Source organism: Haliotis asinina, chromosome 3 (genome assembly GCF_037392515.1).
Source record: "Haliotis asinina isolate JCU_RB_2024 chromosome 3, JCU_Hal_asi_v2, whole genome shotgun sequence".
Taxonomy (NCBI): domain Eukaryota; kingdom Metazoa; phylum Mollusca; class Gastropoda; order Lepetellida; family Haliotidae; genus Haliotis; species Haliotis asinina.
In genome coordinates, this window is record NC_090282.1 from 31,139,991 (window position 1) to 31,157,709 (window position 17,719).

A 17,719-nucleotide genomic window follows, 5' to 3' on the forward strand; every position below is an offset into this window, starting at 1 on the left:
AAGTGGCAACTAACACACAGTTATCAAACACCAAGTTCTGCATGAGGGAGCCAGCACACTCTAACTGGACACCAAGACCTGTAATTGGCTGCTATCACGCTATGCTACTGAACACCTCATCCTCTATGCGAGAACATTGTGACATTCAGCTCCGGCACATGTACATGTTCAGGTCTCAATAAACGGTCCATAGGATGAAGAATGCATCTCAGATATGTTCTCCAACAGCCTGTATTGTATCCATCAGGATTTGTGGCTGTATTGAGTTCATCTGACAGTACATACACAAACTGCTTAAGAAGACTGCAAGTGACCTTATCACACGCAAGAAGTATCAAAATACCTTACCTTTGTTTTGTAATTGATTGAACTTACTTACTCCAAATGAAAAAGATGAAACAAAAATAATTCAGAAAGCATTTACAACAGCAATCTAATTTGAAAGAAGACTTGGACTATGATTGGTTCACTGGGCAGAAAATAACCGCTGTCAGGACATTGATAGAACTCATCCATTACAGTCCAAACTGTGTCCTACACTTTTGAAAAGAATTGATTTTCCTCCATATTGCTGACTAGCAGGAATTCTGTACAGATGCCACAGCAAGTACTTCAAGAACCTCAATGCTGATAATTTGGCTGCTTTAAAGATGAAGATAATGATGGGATTTAAAGATACACTTTTAGGGCCTTGGGTAGGAATTACATCATGTGCTGCATCCAATCGCAATATGAGCTCCCTCAGATAAACACTATCCTGAATCAGGGGATGTATTTTCTCATTTTCTTCCTCATAACATATCAAGACATTCTGCATCCAAGACAGGCTTAGGAGAATATTGAAGGATTATTTTCAGATCTGTTTTCATACAATACATCACCAACTTAATGTCACTTTTGTTTCCTAATTTGTTGGCGTGAGGGAATGAAGTTTTCGGTCATAGATCACACAAACCAAAAGGTACTTCTGAGGGCATCAATGTGTGTTAGTTTGTTGTTTAATGCTGCACTGAGCAATATTCCAGCTGTATGGCATCAGTCAGTAAATAGCTGTGCCAGGACCAGACATTCTAGTGATCAACAGCATGAGCATCAATCTATGGAATTGGGACATGATGACATGTGTCAACCAAGACAGCAAGTCTGTCCAGTCGATCCTGTTAGTCATCTTTTCAGGCATGCATGGGTTGCTGACTATTCTGATTGGGATCTACATGAGGACGTAACACATTTAGCAGAAACCAGGAAATACTAGAATATTCTTGACTTTGTGACAATAACACCCTTACATGACAGAAGTTCATTTGTTATTAGATGCAAGGCATAAACAAACACGCAGCCTTATGGTGAATGTTTTCAAATAAATACCACAAGCATAGCTTTAGGGTCAGGTTCATCAGTGTCCAACCAAACATATGGAGTGGGCTGAGTTTCTTTTCAAATGTTATCTAGTTACATAACCACAGAAACAACAGAAATTAGTCCTATGTAGTGATTTGAAACCAGATTTTGACATGACATGGAAAACCTTTAATCACTCAGCTAACTCACTCAGTCAGACACTACTCTAACCCAACATGACAAATAAGCAAAGCTTATCTCCGGAGAATATCATCCACAGAGAAGTGAGAGTGACAGTAAGAAGGATCAAAACCAAATAAACAGAGAAGGATCAATCCCAAATGAAAAGAGAGGGATCATACCCACACAAGAATAAAAGGATCAAATCCACAACTTATTCAACATCATCAGAATGATCAAATCCACATCAACAGAGAAAGAACAAATGGATCAAACCCACATCAGTGAATGATCAAATACAGATTAACAGTGAAATGACACATGGATCCAATCCACACCATTCAATTATCAAATCCACACCAGTGAATGATCAAACATATCTTAACAGAGAAAGAACAAACGGATCAAATCCTCATCAGTGAATGATCAAATACAGAATAACAGTGAAATGACACACGGATCCAATCCACACCATTCAATTATCAAATCCACACCAGTGAATGATCAAACATATCTTAACAGAGAAAGAACAAATGGATCAAATCCACAGAGAATGATCAAATAAATTACCAAGCAACATCTATGTCTGAGTCATCCAGGAATGTCCATACCTTTGTTGTGCACACACGATTCCCTACTGTGCCACCTAGTAATGACAACAAAAGTGTTCACAGATGGAGCCCCACTGTAAATGCCATGCCACCATTGTTCCCTCCTGATCATCATTTGTGTCACCTTGTTAGAACAAGCCAAGCACACTGGAGACACTTCATGTCCCGGAATTCACATGAGAGCACACACTTGACTTCTTCATGATACTGGAATCACAGCCAATTGTCCATGTCAGATGGGTTGTGCGAGTGTAACACCGCAGTCTGCTCAAATACAAGACACTCTAAAGACAAAGCTTCAGATAAGTAACACCACTTGTGAATAATTTGTCTAGAACTTGTTCCAGTGTTGGGGGAGCAGATGCTCTTGAGTAATGTAATCATGCTCTAATGGGATAATCTCCAACACCGTTGTTTGGACTTCTGTCAAAGACAAGTCCATGGAGAAAAAGAGAAGGAGTATAGTCTGTTTGGCAAAGGATCATATCAAAGTTAATAAAGAAGATCCCTTACCCACTTTACAGATCTACAGACACAGCAGCCACATGTGTATACAAAGTTCATTCTTCTAAGAAAACAAATAATTAAATATTGAAAACAGTTGACAAGTTATGCTTCATCAATCAGCATAGTGAGTGATAGGTTGAGTAATTGTGTCAGTAGTTGCATCAGAGGTTGAGAGAGTGGTTGAGTGGTTGAGAGAGTGGTTGAAGTGTTGAGAAAGTGATTGAGTGATTGGTTGATTGGCTGAGAGAGTGATTGATTGTTTGGTTGAGTGGTTGTGAGAGTGGTTGAGGGGCTGTATAAGGGGTTGAGTGGTTGTGTGAGTTGGTGAGTGGTTGAGTGAGTGGTTGAGTGAGTGGTTGAGTGATTGGAGGAGTGGATGCATCAGTTCTTGAACGATTGCCAGAATGGTAGAGTGAGCGGTTCTGACAAACCTAGAAAAATAAATTTGGAAGTTGGAACTGGAATCTTAAGATTTGTATTATTATAGGATTTTCAAATAGGATGCGGATCCATGCTTGTCGACCATACTTTCTGCTAAAATAAGATGCAGAAGTGATTGGTCAAGGTGCTGATATTTGTTTCCCTTGATCTTTTGATGTAATTCTCAGTGTCACACCTTATTATCTATCAATAGAGGGGAATACAACCTTAGGAGGGACTGATAAAACCCTGTATTTCCCGAGACACGATGTGATAATGCATTTATCTAGCTGAATGTTTTCACTAAATCAAAACAAAACAACACCCAACGAAACGACTTGCTGCCATGTTGACACCAGCTGATCCTTTGACCTCAACGCACCGCAAGTTACTAAAGGCTTGTCGATGCAGGCTTTTCTCACTTCGCATTGTCACCGAGGCGTAGCAGGATCATATGACGTTCACAGCGGGAGTATACGACTTTTATACTCCCGCTGGCGGATCATGATGGATGTACATGGTATTTTATCAGAGTCACATGGACCAATCAAAACTCGACACTCTTACATGAGGCTAGATAAAGTACTTTGTCCAAGTTTACTGCACATTGTTGTACCTGCAACTAGGTGTTTGCACGTATTCATGTGGCCACCATCTGGTCATATAGCTATGGATTCATGGGTTCTTTTAAGTGGTCAAGGTTGTGTACTGCACACTAGTGGTTGCAACAACATGGAAAGACTCCAAGGTTTTCACACCCAGTCACAGGTGGGTTCGATCCTGACACCTCAACCTCGCTGGATCACTAGCCTGCCATTTTAGCCAACTCTCCCACAGCGCCCTCATTATAATGGGATATCTTTAAATAGCCAGTAACATGGTGAATTACAGTGTCTCAGACTGGTTTATGAGCCCTCTCTACAATGGGAGCTGGAGTGAGATTTTCTGTGCAGTGCAACAGTGGTTTAAACTAAACTTCAATTCTATCATAAGCTCTTGACGCCAATTCAATTCAATTTGTGGTAGCAATTCTTGAGTTGAGTGAAACAGATGACCCATACCTTTCTGGCAGACCTAAAAAGTATGGATTTGATGGAGAGGGATCTGAAGGATATCTGGGATCTGAACTCAGCAACATACAAATATGCATTATCTAGTGAGTGAGTCAGTGAGTGAGTTAGTTTTACACCACACACAACAATATTCCAGCTATATGGCTGCAGGCTGTAAATAATCAAGTCTGGACCAGACAATTCAGTGATCAACAACATGAGCATTGATCTGCGCAACTGGGAACTGATGACGTGTCAACCAAGTCAGCGAGCCTGATGACCCGATCCCATTAGTCGCCTCTAATGAAAAGCATAGTTGCCATTTATGGCAAGCATGGTTTGTTGAAGCCTGTTCTACCCCAGATCTTCACGGGTCCATTATCCAGAACAACTGGGTTTCCTCGAGTGGGTTAGTATATACATGCAACAACAGGGAATGTACATATATGAGTGAGTGCTTTTAACAATATTCCAGCAATATCATGGCTAGGGACACAAATAAAGGGCTTCACACATTGTACCCAAGTGGGGAATCAAACCAGGTCTGTGGGGTAACAAGTAAACACTACAACCACAGGGTTATGCCACCACCTTTTACGTAAATATGAAGTAATACAAGAAGACCCACTTCGGTAAAGTGTGCAACAAGGACATCAGTACTGAGCATCACCCTGAGGACTAAAACAGCTTGAGATATTATCTACACAAATATCTGTACCACTAATTCCTTGTTTTCTAACTCCCAGGACAGGTCTTTGACATTTGGAATTTTCTTTCTCCCATTCCCCATGTGACATAACAAATCTGACATCACTTAACAGCAAACAGATGTGAACTAGGTATTGTAGTGGTTCTCACTGGAAAACATTATCATAGGCAAGAAAAGAAAACACAGCCTGAGGGTGAAGTCACTGTGAATAACATGAAGATGGTAACATTCAGCTAATGCTGAAGAGACAATGAGACAAGGTTCATCAGGGTTGATACACAAGGAACCACATGCTGTCCTCCACATCAGCTGTAATTAGGACAGAGACTCAAACAGTTATTACAAATGTCTTTTCTAAGGGTTTTCATGAGACTTATGCATGCCACCAAGTAAGACCTCTGCACCAAACAATAAAAACATCGCACATCTCGAGGGAGTTCATTTATAAAACAGCAGTCAACAATCATCCAATCCTTGTGAAAGTCCATCTACTCTGTTTTATGCTTTGAAGGACCTATTTTTTCCACAGTCATTTAAAATTGCTGCCTGAAAATGTACGCTCTTTCACATTCTTTCAAAATTTATGATTTACTTTAATACCTTGAAACTTTTTATGTGTTTTCATTTCATACATCAATTTCCTTACCAATAAAATGTACTTGGTGGTGTACTGAACAGGGGGCCTTGCTGTATACTTGGAGTAATACCAATTTGACATTAAATTTTAACCGAACAGAGGGCGCTAATATACACTTTAGATGGCATTCCCTGTTAAATAATCTCCCTTCATCGATTATAATGGGCAAGAGTTCAAATCTGGGTTATTGCAATCGCCATCATAGATCAGCCATGCTGTGTCTACAGACAAATCTTCATTGGTCTTAAAGCACGGGAGGCTTCAGTAATAGGCAACATTACTTCCAGTTTACTCCCAGAATTACTGGACCACCTTGAAGTATTGCAGCAATGAAGATTGTGCTCCATAAACTTGTTGATTGACTATCACATAAACAATACAACTGTGTCAACATCAGAGGCAAGCTGATAATTCACTTCCCTGTTCTGGTGTGTATATTGATATTGAAAAAATATATTACACCAGTGGAATCACATTCGACAGATTACTGACTGAACTCCAGTAAACAGCAGAATATTTCAGCCCAACATGGTGTCAATATCCCTTACAATATTATGTACTAATGTGATAATTTATTATCCAATAAGAAATGGTGCAATAACAGTGTATGAAGACAACTGTCACATGCAAAAGAAACTGAAATAGACTCACTAGTGGTTGAAAGTGTGAGCATGAACAAAGTGAACATCAACAGTGTTGGCATCAGCACTGTGAACATCAAAATTGTGGGCATTAGTGATGCTGGCATCATTAGAGTGGACACCAACAGTGTGAACATCAGCAGTATGGACATCAATGGTGGAAGCATTACCAGTTTGCCCACCTAGAGTACAGTTATCAACTGCATGGGCATCAACATTGTCAATATCTGTGCTGTGGTCATAGTGGCAGACTTAATCCAATGGCAGCTTCATCAACTGGCAGATGTGACTGGCCACCTTCACCCACCTCCTGTTTGGATGTTCATGTGACTGACCACCCTCAAGCACTAGTGCCTCCACACATATCCTATCTGGCTGTTTATGTGACTGCTCACCTTCAACCACCTTCACCTCTACCTACATTTTGTCTGGCTGTTCATGTGACTGGTCACTTTCAATCACCTTCACCTCCACCTCTACCCACATCCTATCTGGCTGTTCCTGTTACTGAGCTACTTCAACCACCAGCACCTCCACCCACATCCTGTATGGCTGTTCATGTGAGTGGCCACCTTCAACCACCAGCACCTCCACCCACATCCTGTATGGCTGTTCATGTGAGTGGCCACCTTCAACCACCAGCACCTCCACCCACATCCTGTATGGCGGTTCATGTGAGTGGCCACCTTCAACCACCAGCACCTCCACCCACATCCTGTATGGCTGTTCATGTGAGTGGCCACCTTCAACCACCAGCACCTCCACCTCCATCCATACATCCTGTATGGCTGTTCATGTGACTGGCCATCTTCAACCACCTCCACCCACATCCTATGTCTGTTTAGGTTGTCAGCAGCCTCCTGTTTCTAAGTCCAGCAAAGCATGTAATTACCATGTAAACACAATCCCAGCACACAGATCAACTCAGCTGATAAAACACATGAGCTCTTTAACAAGTTATAACCTTCTACAGTTCAATAGGAATGGAGATATCTGGTTGAGCAAGAAGAAACACGTTGGGTCATCTCTGGAACTTATTTTAGAATGTTATTTCATGGCTGAGTTGATTTGAAACAGACCAGCCAACCTATCCCTGCATCAAACCAAAGTCTGTTTTTGCCATTTACAATCTTCATTATACTATATGTGTAATATCACAAACAGTCTGGGTTGAAAATAAACACTTCTGACAAATGGATGATATAAGCCAAAACACCTAAACGTGTTAAAATCTGTTTACTTCCAAAATCAATGATATTTCAATGCTTGGGGGCAGACTTGAACTTCAATGTTGCAAGCGTATGTTTCACAAGACAATATCCTAACATAAAATGCAGATTCTGTAAAACCCAGATCATCTGTCTTCCAGCAAAATCACAGTCTGACAATACACATAAAGTTTCTGTGATATATTCACTCCAAGTCTTCCGTTACAGCATCATAAATGGATGATAAATAGATCTTGTAATAAAAACAATGCAAGCTGATCCAGGAAGATAGGCTATGGGTAAATATCATTAAACTCTTTAATCATCATAGAAATGAACCTGGTCTTAAAAGGCGTCAGGTGGCTCACTCCAAGTCACTTTAGAGATATATGTCCTCAGGCATGCCGGAATAACATATTACAAGAAGCTACATTTTGCACATCAAGGACTGAGGTTATGCCCGTATCTCCTGTCACTACAGAACTGCTTTATCTGTAATGAGTGATTGGAGTTGAATTTTTGATAGTACACCCTGGCATTATAGTGATGCTACATTTTGTAACATGTTCAACATGGGAGGAAATGTACATCAGGACATTTCCCCTTTGGGTATGATGGTAACAAACCAAGAATCATGAATCATAGGAGAAAACACGCCTCTGAGGTTTTGGTGGACAATGTAAACCCGGAGGGGGAGGGAAATCTTGAGATCTTGAGGCCCCTCGAGATTTACCGACCCAGATGGTTTTACATTATTTACCAAAACCGAGGAGAAGTGTTTTCTCTAAAATATATACCGTCAGTGATGGGTAATTACAATGCAGATGATCATTTAATGAAGCTATATAACAATAACTGAAGTGCATGTAAAATCAATTTAATGACAGTAACTATAAGTAGATAATTTAACCCCACCACTTTCGTTGGCCTGGTGGCCGTGCAGTAGAGCGTCTGCCTACGGATGAGAGAATTGTGGTTCCAATCCCGCTTCAGAAAACCTTTATTACTTTCTAAAACCTGTCCCTCTAAAACAAAAACCTCAAATGCGGTTGTTCTGGGAAAACAAGAGATGACCTGATATATAGTGAGAAGCACACTTTAGGTTTATATGCCATGTTCGTACTACTAGTAATGCAAAATTTTAGTAACAGTTTTTATGCATTTTGTTTATTTTCATAAAGAATTTGTCATTCAAGCTGATCTTCCACCTAGAAGTAACAATGTTTAACGATGTATATAGTTCACATGATTGGATGGAGACTGGTTAAGAGAAATAAGACATGTCCATAACGATCTCACCAACTTAAACCCATTCCTCCAACCACACACAGACCCATGGTCACACCCACATCCACAACAGCACACATCCCCACACCCAGCCCTACATCCAATACCCACACCCACATCATCCCAAAATCATTACTCATACCCCCACCCACACCCATGACTTACAGCAACACCCCTAGTCATACCACATCCACATCTCATCATGCACCTCACAACCACCAAATAACTCCACCCTGCCACACCCTGCTCCTCTCCACCCAGCTGCTCAACTCCGCTCTGCCCTACCCTGTTCCGCTCCTCACCCCTCCACCCTACCTTGCCCCACTCTGCTCTATCCTACACTGTTCCATTCCACATTGCTCCATCTACCTGGTCCCCTCCACAACATTTTGTTTCCCCTGCTCCACTCCACCGACCATGTTCCACTATACTCCACCGTACCCTGCTCCACTCCACAAATCTCCATCCCCCTTCTCCACTCCTCTCTGCCTACCCTGTTCCTCTCCAATGTGCCCTGTTACGAGTGTGTATTTTCTGTATATTTTGTTATTAATTCTGTAATAATTATTATTGGGTCACAATGTTTAGTCTTTTGAACAATAATTATAATGGGTCACATTTCGTATAATAGGTGATCCGCATTTTTAGGATTCAGGTTTTCCGGGAATTATCTACCCTTGACTTCCTATTTGTTTACTTCTGGGGCATTCTGGGGTTATTCTGGGCCATTCTACAGTGTTGGCGATGGCCATAGGTGCTCGTACTTTCAAGAAAGGACTGAAAATGTATATAAATCCTAGCTGCCATGTTGTGAGCGACACACATTCATATATTTATTCGCTGGAGTTTCTCATTCTGCCTCTGCCAACAGTTCATCTACTGCTGTCAGACTGCTCGCTGTGTTACATTCTGACTGTTTCTCTCTCATGCTAAGACTTTGGTGAGTTTGCTATACTATATATTTTGTGACCTATTGCCTTAGATTTTGTCTCATTTGTATTGTATCTGAAATCGATATTGAAATTGACTTGTGACTTTGTATACCTTGTTCTCGTTGCTAAATAATAATATCTGAATATTTCAAACTTTGTTCTTTGTTCTGTTTTGCTGGTTCATAGGGGCTTTCTTACATTGTTTGTCACGGTAAATTCTTAACCGTAACAGCCCTACACTGCTCTGCTCAATACCACCCTACCAACCCTACTCCATTCCACACCTTTCCGCCTACCCCCTGCCACTTCACCCAACTCTGCATTCCACCTTACCCTGCTCCTCTCCAAACCACCTACCCTTCTCCGCTCCCCTCTGCCACTCCACCCTACTCTGCATTCCACCTTACCTGCTCCACTCCACACCACCTACCCTTCTCCGCTCCCCTCTGCCACTCCACCCTACTCTGCATTCCACCTTACCTGCTCCACTCCACACCACCTACCCTTCTCCGCTCCCCTCTGCCACTCCACCCTACTCTGCATTCCACCTTACCTGCTCCACTCCACACCACCTACCCTTCTCCGCTCCCCTCTGCCACTCCACCCTACTCTGCATTCCACCTTACCTGCTCCACTCCACACCACCTACCCTTCTCCTCTCCCCTCTGCCCCTCCACCCTACTCTGCATTCCACCTTACCTGCTCCACTCCACACCACCTACCCTTCTCCTCTCCCCTCTGCCACTCCACCCTACTCTGCATTCCACCTTACCTGCTCCACTCCACACCACCTACCCTTCTCCTCTCCCCTCTGCCACTCCACCCTACTCTGCATTCCACCTTACCCTGCTCCTCTCCAAACCACCTACCCTTCTCCGCTCCCCTCTGCCACTCCACCCTACTCTGCATTCCACCTTACCCTGCTCCTCTCCACACCACCTACCCTTCTCCTCTCCCCTCTGCCACTCCACCCTACTCTGCATTCCACCTTACCCTGCTCCTCTCCAAACCACCTACCCTTCTCCTCTCCCCTCTGCCGCTCCACCCTACTCTGCATTCCACCTTACCCTGCTCCTCTCCAAACCACCTACCCTTCTCCTCTCCCCTCTGCCGCTCCACCCTACTCTGCATTCCACCTTACCCTGCTCCTCTCCAAACCACCTACCCTTCTCCGCTCCCCTCTGCCACTCCACCCTACTCTGCATTCCACCTTACCCTGCTCCTCTCCCCTCTGCCCACCCTGCCTAGTCCAACACCTTATTTATCTCCACAAGTAACAAGAGAGCATACAGTATGGTGTCCTGGCCACAGCTAGTATAGAAGCTTTGTGTAAGTGTGTGTTAAACTGCTGGATTCCTTATTGAACTGCACCCTAATCCATTCTCATCACAGCTTGACTTGCCTCTTACTGCAGTATCAGTCGGCGATTCAATTACACTGTTCAATTATGGTATATCTGCTCCAGACTTGGAGATGGTGGCTGTGAAGCAGTACCCATAGCTACTGCATATCTCCCTTCTCATATCAAGCCAGAAACAAAAACACATACTCTGTAGCTCACCTTCAGAGGAACAGTAATACCTTAAACCATAAATGTTGTGTCAGTTGAGTTGAGTTGAGGCAAGGCGAGGTGATTTCAGGTGGGGTTTAAAGTCTGCTGGTATGATGTGGCTGGGGATTGAACCCATGAACTTCCACTCTCTGTGTAGATGCTCTAACCACTATACCACAAATGCAGACAAATGGTGTATGAACAATAGAAAGATGTCATCAAATCTGTAAAAACAAAACATACAATCTTTCATTGCATATTTCTCTTCATCAGGAAACAGAAACACATGTTGTATTGCTCACCTTCGGTGCAACAGTACTGCTTTATATCACAGGTGGTATGTAAATAATAGCAAGATGTGATCAGGTCTTAATGAGAGCTACAGTCATTATTTGAACTGTGAATAAGGCTACGTTCAACAAAACAGTCTTTAAAATAAAAAAATATTCATGGACAAAACCAGTTATAAAATTATCTTAATAAAAACATATATGATCAACCTGATCCTGTTTGAAAAGACCCAGGAAGAAAACTTAACATTTTTATTGATACAAAGATTACAAGAAACTGCATTTATTTACCAGAAAAATATTAACTGTGGATTCATACTGCATCACTTCAGCAGCAGATTTTACTACACATACAAGTATCTAATACATCAAAAATCATCTGCAAAGCACATTGGTAAATGGAAAATATTTGCCAGTGTGACACTTTGACTTGTCCCCATTTGTGGCTTCTACAGGCTTGCTATTTTGATTCCATTTTGACATATAGTCAGACTACAATAAATATGTCTTAAGTCAAAGTACTGTGTTTTTGACTGATGTATCCATTTTCTGACAAGTAAATCTCATTCCAAGGCATCCATCGGGGTTGCTGTAGGTGAGATGGTGCACTGTGATGATCCCCTCGCAAACAGTTTTTGCAATATTAATGAATAAACCTAGAATTAAAACAAAAAAAAAAGAAAAAGAAAGATTCACACTAAATGATTTCTTCATAGATGCTGTAATCACATGATCAATCCATGATACAGCTCTTAATTGATGACATACCATATGTAATGAATAAGGCAGGGAGTTTTTAGCAAATATTTTTAGCAATATTCCAGCAATATCATTGTGGGCAGACACCAGAAATAGGCTTTACACATTGTACCCATATTGGGAATCAAACCTTGGTCTTTGGCATGATGAACGAAATCTTCAAGCAGGAAGCTACTTCATCAACCCTATTTCCAGAGAGGACAAATTAAAATTAGTAGTCCCACTGATTACCCTGTTGTTTAGCTGGGAGAGCAGTGTTGCAAGGGGCAAAAACTTGGCTTGCTATGCACCTGCAAACTGCAATAATTCAAGGTTGTCTTTTATTGATATTCTACGGGCATTTGGAACATCTTGAGAGCATATGGTACACTTTCAATGCAACTGCATAGCACTACTCCACGTATCACTTTATCAAGGTGTCTGCATTATTTAGAGTTGTCTTTGAGTGTTATTCTATGGACACATGGAACATCTAGACCGCATCTGTACATCTCCAATGCAACTCCTCATGCATCACTGTAGAGTCTCTCCATTTCTTTGGGATTGTCTTCCAATGATCACTTATGGGCACATGAAGCTACTGGCCATCACATCAAGCCCCAGACACGTCTTCCTGTCTACAAGACAACAGTCAACATACATCAGCCCAGTGCCTCAAATCTTGACACCAGATTAAACATCTGCAAGCTAAAAACATTCCTCCTGCAATTTGCCATCACAAAAAAGATGTTTTCTGAGCAAATACAGTCGACTCGTCAACAGACATCTTACGTCCCATATCAGATTAAGTAATTGTGATAGATGTACAGTCCAGTCTAATGGTCGATGGTATTTCTCCAAATTGTAAAGAATTTACAACCCTGACATTTACACTCTGGCATAACTAATCCATTCATTTAGCAAGGGAAAATATTTTTGAGTGGGCACAGGAAAATATTTCTGTAGGCTGTCTTGAGGGTGCTTAACTGGTTGGTAATATTTACCCTACTTAGACTTGACCAGAATTACTACGTCAGGTCAATACACTTGTAAAGTGACTGCATCAGGTCAGTGGACTTGTATAGAGCCTGCATTAGGCCAATGGATTTGTATTGAGTCTGCATCAGCTCAGTGGACTTGTACACTGGCTGCATCAGGTCAGTTGGCTTGTAAAGTGATTGCATCAGGCCAATGGACTTGTCTTGAGTCTGCATCAGCACAATGGACTTGTACACTGGCTGCATCAGGTCAGTGGGCTTGTAAAGTGACTGCCAGTGGACTTGTGTTGAGTCTGCATCAGCTCAGTGGACTTGAATCAGGTCAATAGACTTGAATAATGACTGCATCAGGTCAATGAACTTGCACAGAATCTGCATCAGGCAAGTGAACTTGTATAATGGCTACATGAGGCCAGCAGACTTGTATAGTTACTGCAAAAAGGTCAATGCAATTGCATAGCATCTGCATCAGGTCAGTGGCCTTATATAATGGCTGCATCAGGTCAGGCGACTTGTATAATGGCTGAATCAGGTCAGTGGACTTGTATAATGACTGGATCAGGCCAGTGGATTTGTATAGTGGCTGCACCTGGTGAATGCAACTACATAGTAGCTGGATCAGGTCAGTGGACTTGTATAAAGACTGGATCAGGCCAGTGGATTTGTATAGTGGCTGCACCTGGTGAATGCAACTACATAGTAGCTGGATCAGGTCAGTGGACTTGTATAATGACTGGATCAGGCCAGTGGATTTGTATAGTGGCTGCACCTGGTGAATGCAACTACACAGTAGCTGGATCAGGTCAGTGGACTTGTATAATGACTGGATCAGGCCAGTGGATTTGTATAGTGGCTGCACCTGGTGAATGCAACTACACAGTAGCTGGATCAGGTCAGTGGACTTGTATAATGACTGGATCAGGCCAGTGGATTTGTATAGTGGCTGCACCTGGTGAATGCAACTACATAGTAGCTGTATCAGGTCAGTGGACTTGTATAATGACTGGATCAGGCCAGTGGATTTGTATAGTGGCTGCACCTGGTGAATGCAACTACATAGTAGCTGTATCAGGTCAGTGGACTTGTATAATGACTGGATCAGGCCAGTGGATTTGTATAGTGGCTGCACCTGGTGAATGCAACTACATAGTAGCTGTATCACGTGAATGCAATAGCATAGTGGCTGCATCCACTTGATATAATGGCTGCATCAGGTCAGGCGACTTGATATAATGGCTGCATCAGGTACTTCCTTTATGTCCTTAATGTGAACCACAAGGCAAGGCAGCAACAAATGTATGATCATTCAACATATCTGTCATGATGACAAGGAATGGATGGAACACCTATAAGACTTAAGACTCTGAATATCTATGATTTTTATAGTAACAAATAAACCCATTTTGACTGAAGAGGAGCCACAGGGAGACCAGAGATTCAGAACCTGAGGAGATCTAGACTTGCTTCATTTAAGGCCTTAGCACTGCAGAGAAGGCTTGGCAGTTGGCACAATAACATTGTTCAGGGACTGTGAGACAGACTAGAAACCTACTCTCTGGGCAGACACTATGTAACTGAGGCAGAAACTAACAAATAATGTTCTCAGCCTATCTACTTGTAATCTATAATTGTGTGCTAGTAAGTAAATATATAAGCATTTGAACAATGACATTTAACTCTGGTAGAGTGTTTGGAAGACAATTCCTTGAATAACATTCAAATGAAGTTTCCAAAAGTTGAACATAACTCCTGCATCACTGCATGATGTCAAAAACAATCACATCACATGTAACGACAATACATGATTTTGCTTTCATTCATTTTCTGCAACATTAAACAGACTCATTATAGTTCCTTCAAGCAATATTGCATATTATTGTCAATTTCTTACATGCAAAACAATTTTCACCAAATCATTGTTCATTCACAGCTTTTCTCACAGATATGACAAAATGCAAGAAGAACTGCTTGGGTGAAATCATAAATCATTTCCATGTGTATCTTTTATCATGAATTCAAAGAGAGTTTATTTCATGGTTTACAAATTATATCGCCAATTCCTTTCACTTTCTCATCCCAACATGAGACGAATACAGGCCTCCCATGGTGCGGCAGCATTACATCATGGCTGCAACAACAGCATACAGAACCAGTCAAGAAAATGCTGCCAACATCAAGCTGGTATCATTGCTTGGAGTTTTCCTAAAGTAGTTCCAGCATCAGTAAGTCATACCTATTACATCAGGACAAAAAGTGTATCTGACTGACAACACTATCTAATATGTGAGCTTCTAGGATGCTTCGCTAAAAGATCAAAGGCACTGACTGTACTTTATCAGGTGATAATGTATTCTTTTTGGATTATGTCACACTGAATGATGTCACTACACCTTTCTCGTCTGGCCTGTGATTATCAAGCATACCTTTGGTGGCTGACGTCATAGTGCATGTCAGTTGTCATCATCTCATATAGATTCCTACAGCAAACTACTCAGTAGGTCCCTGTTTCTTGGTTTGCAGTTGCTCGACTTGGCTAACATTACTGGTGGAAACTTTACATTTAACTATTTTGATGGAACAGATGTCTAGGCTTGACTGACACTTGAACAGTGACACAGCCATATTCACAAACAAAGCCTGTGCCCACAGTCCCACAATGCTTGTGAGTGAGTGAGTGAGTGAGTGAGTGAGTGAGTGAGTGAGTGAGTGAGTGAGTGAGTGAGTGAGTGAGTGAGTGAGTGAGTTATGCTGCCTCTTAGTAATATTTCAGCAATATCACGGTGGGGGAAATCAGGAAATGGGCTTCACACATTGTACCCATGTGGGGAATCGAACCCAGGTCTTCAGCGTGAAGAGCGAACGCTTTAACCGCTAGGCTACCCCACCGCCCCAATATTTCTGTAGAATGTTGAGTGACAATAGACTGTTTCATCTGGGTTTACTATTGCAAAGTTACATTGGTAGCGGAGAGGTGATGGTCGTACTGCCTAATAAGGTTTATGTTAATCACACCAAACTGTTTATCATTTGTTTTACTGGCTATCATAATCTCAGCCTGACAGACAGACAGACAGACAGACAGACAGACAGACATAGACTTGATATCAGGAGTCTGGAGTTAAGATTCTTGACTAGACAAACTAGACAGCAGACTAGACTGGCACTGTACAGTTTCACCATGTTGTCCTTCTGAAATGTCCTGACATTCAAGATAAAAAAGCTGTGGGACACACAAAGCATTAGCATCATAGATCAAAAGCAGAATGATTGCATACATGAGAAATTAAGAATGCATTACATGTGTGCAATGACTAATTGAAACGTACTTCAGTCAATACAAATAACAATTATTATAAATTATGCATAGTGTGCATGTTCTGGATATTGGATTGACAAAACACCATGTGCCTGTGCCCTAATAGGTATGGACAGGCAGTGGGGTAGCATAGTGGTACAAGCCTTCACTCATCACACTGAAAACGCGGGTTCAATTCCCCACATGGGTAGAATGTGAGAAGTCCATTTCTAGTATTGGTATTCTTGTGATATTGCTGGATTAATGCTAAACGCAACATTAAACTAACCCCCCTCACTCACTCAATAACTATGGCAACAATCAGTCCCAGCAATTAGTTAGTGTTCATTTAACACAGCTAAGTCTCTGCCACAAGGTCTGGGGATTTACAATTGGAGATTTCAATTTTACACCAAAGTCAGTGTCAGCTTTGTTCTTGTACTGAATGGCCTCGTTGTCTGACAGTTGATGCAACTCAGACAATGTATTGTGGGGAGTATCATCTGCATTGTGTGTACTGTCAACTTTTTGTGTGTCTGCATAGATAAATTTGACCTGGACATCCCTCAGTCATGTCTGGTTCTTGAATGAATTGCTCACAACCACAAGTACATTGCAAAATGTGATGATGTTATGTCCAGAGTGATTCTTTGATTCCTATAATCCAACTTTGAGTAGCATCTTTTGATCAGTTGAGCGCTGCCATGAGTCTTGTCAAAATGGCTTGCAAAGCATCAGGCAATTATATGTATTGTAAAAGAAAGTTTTGGACAATAAAGACAGCCTTTCACCATTGAACCACAATGACACTGAAACATATTCTTTAACACCTAAAGACATAGTTCAAGAGAAGACAAAACATATTTAGCAGAAAATAAGGAATACTAGAATATTCATGACCTTGTGCGCCCTCCACATTAAGTACCTTAGGGGTACAGTTCTTTGATGGCAGTTCTTCCGTTACAAGATGCAAGGACCAAAAAACAAGGTTCTGTAGCTCACCTGACATTTTGATTATTTATTTGAAAAATGTTGCCACCTCATCACAAGAAAAAGAACCATGGGTTAATTATTCACAGACCTCCCATTGTGAAGAGTTTTCAGATAAATAAAACAGTTTATCAAAAATGAATTTAGGTCACATCAACCGATGTACAGTAAAGTGTTTGCTGCACATAGGCTCAGGTTGATTGTAGGTTTGATGAGTAAGCTTAGTTTTATGTCACACTCGGCAATATTCCAGCTATATGACAGCTGTCTGTATATCATCGAGTCTGGACCAGACAATCCAGTGATCAACAGCATGAGCATCAATGTATTC

At 41.6% G+C, this 17,719-nt stretch overlaps 1 protein-coding gene across 1 annotated transcript; it reads left to right on the top strand.

Moving 5' to 3' along the window:
- The first annotated feature begins 8,641 nt into the window (after positions 1–8,641).
- Positions 8,642–10,773, top strand: LOC137278819 (uncharacterized). The gene is made up of 2 exons (XM_067811329.1): positions 8,642–9,116; positions 9,758–10,773. Exons 1-2 carry the CDS (start codon positions 8,642–8,644, stop codon positions 10,771–10,773), a joined length of 1,491 nt encoding a protein of 496 aa, XP_067667430.1.
- The last annotated feature ends 6,946 nt before the right edge of the window (positions 10,774–17,719 follow it).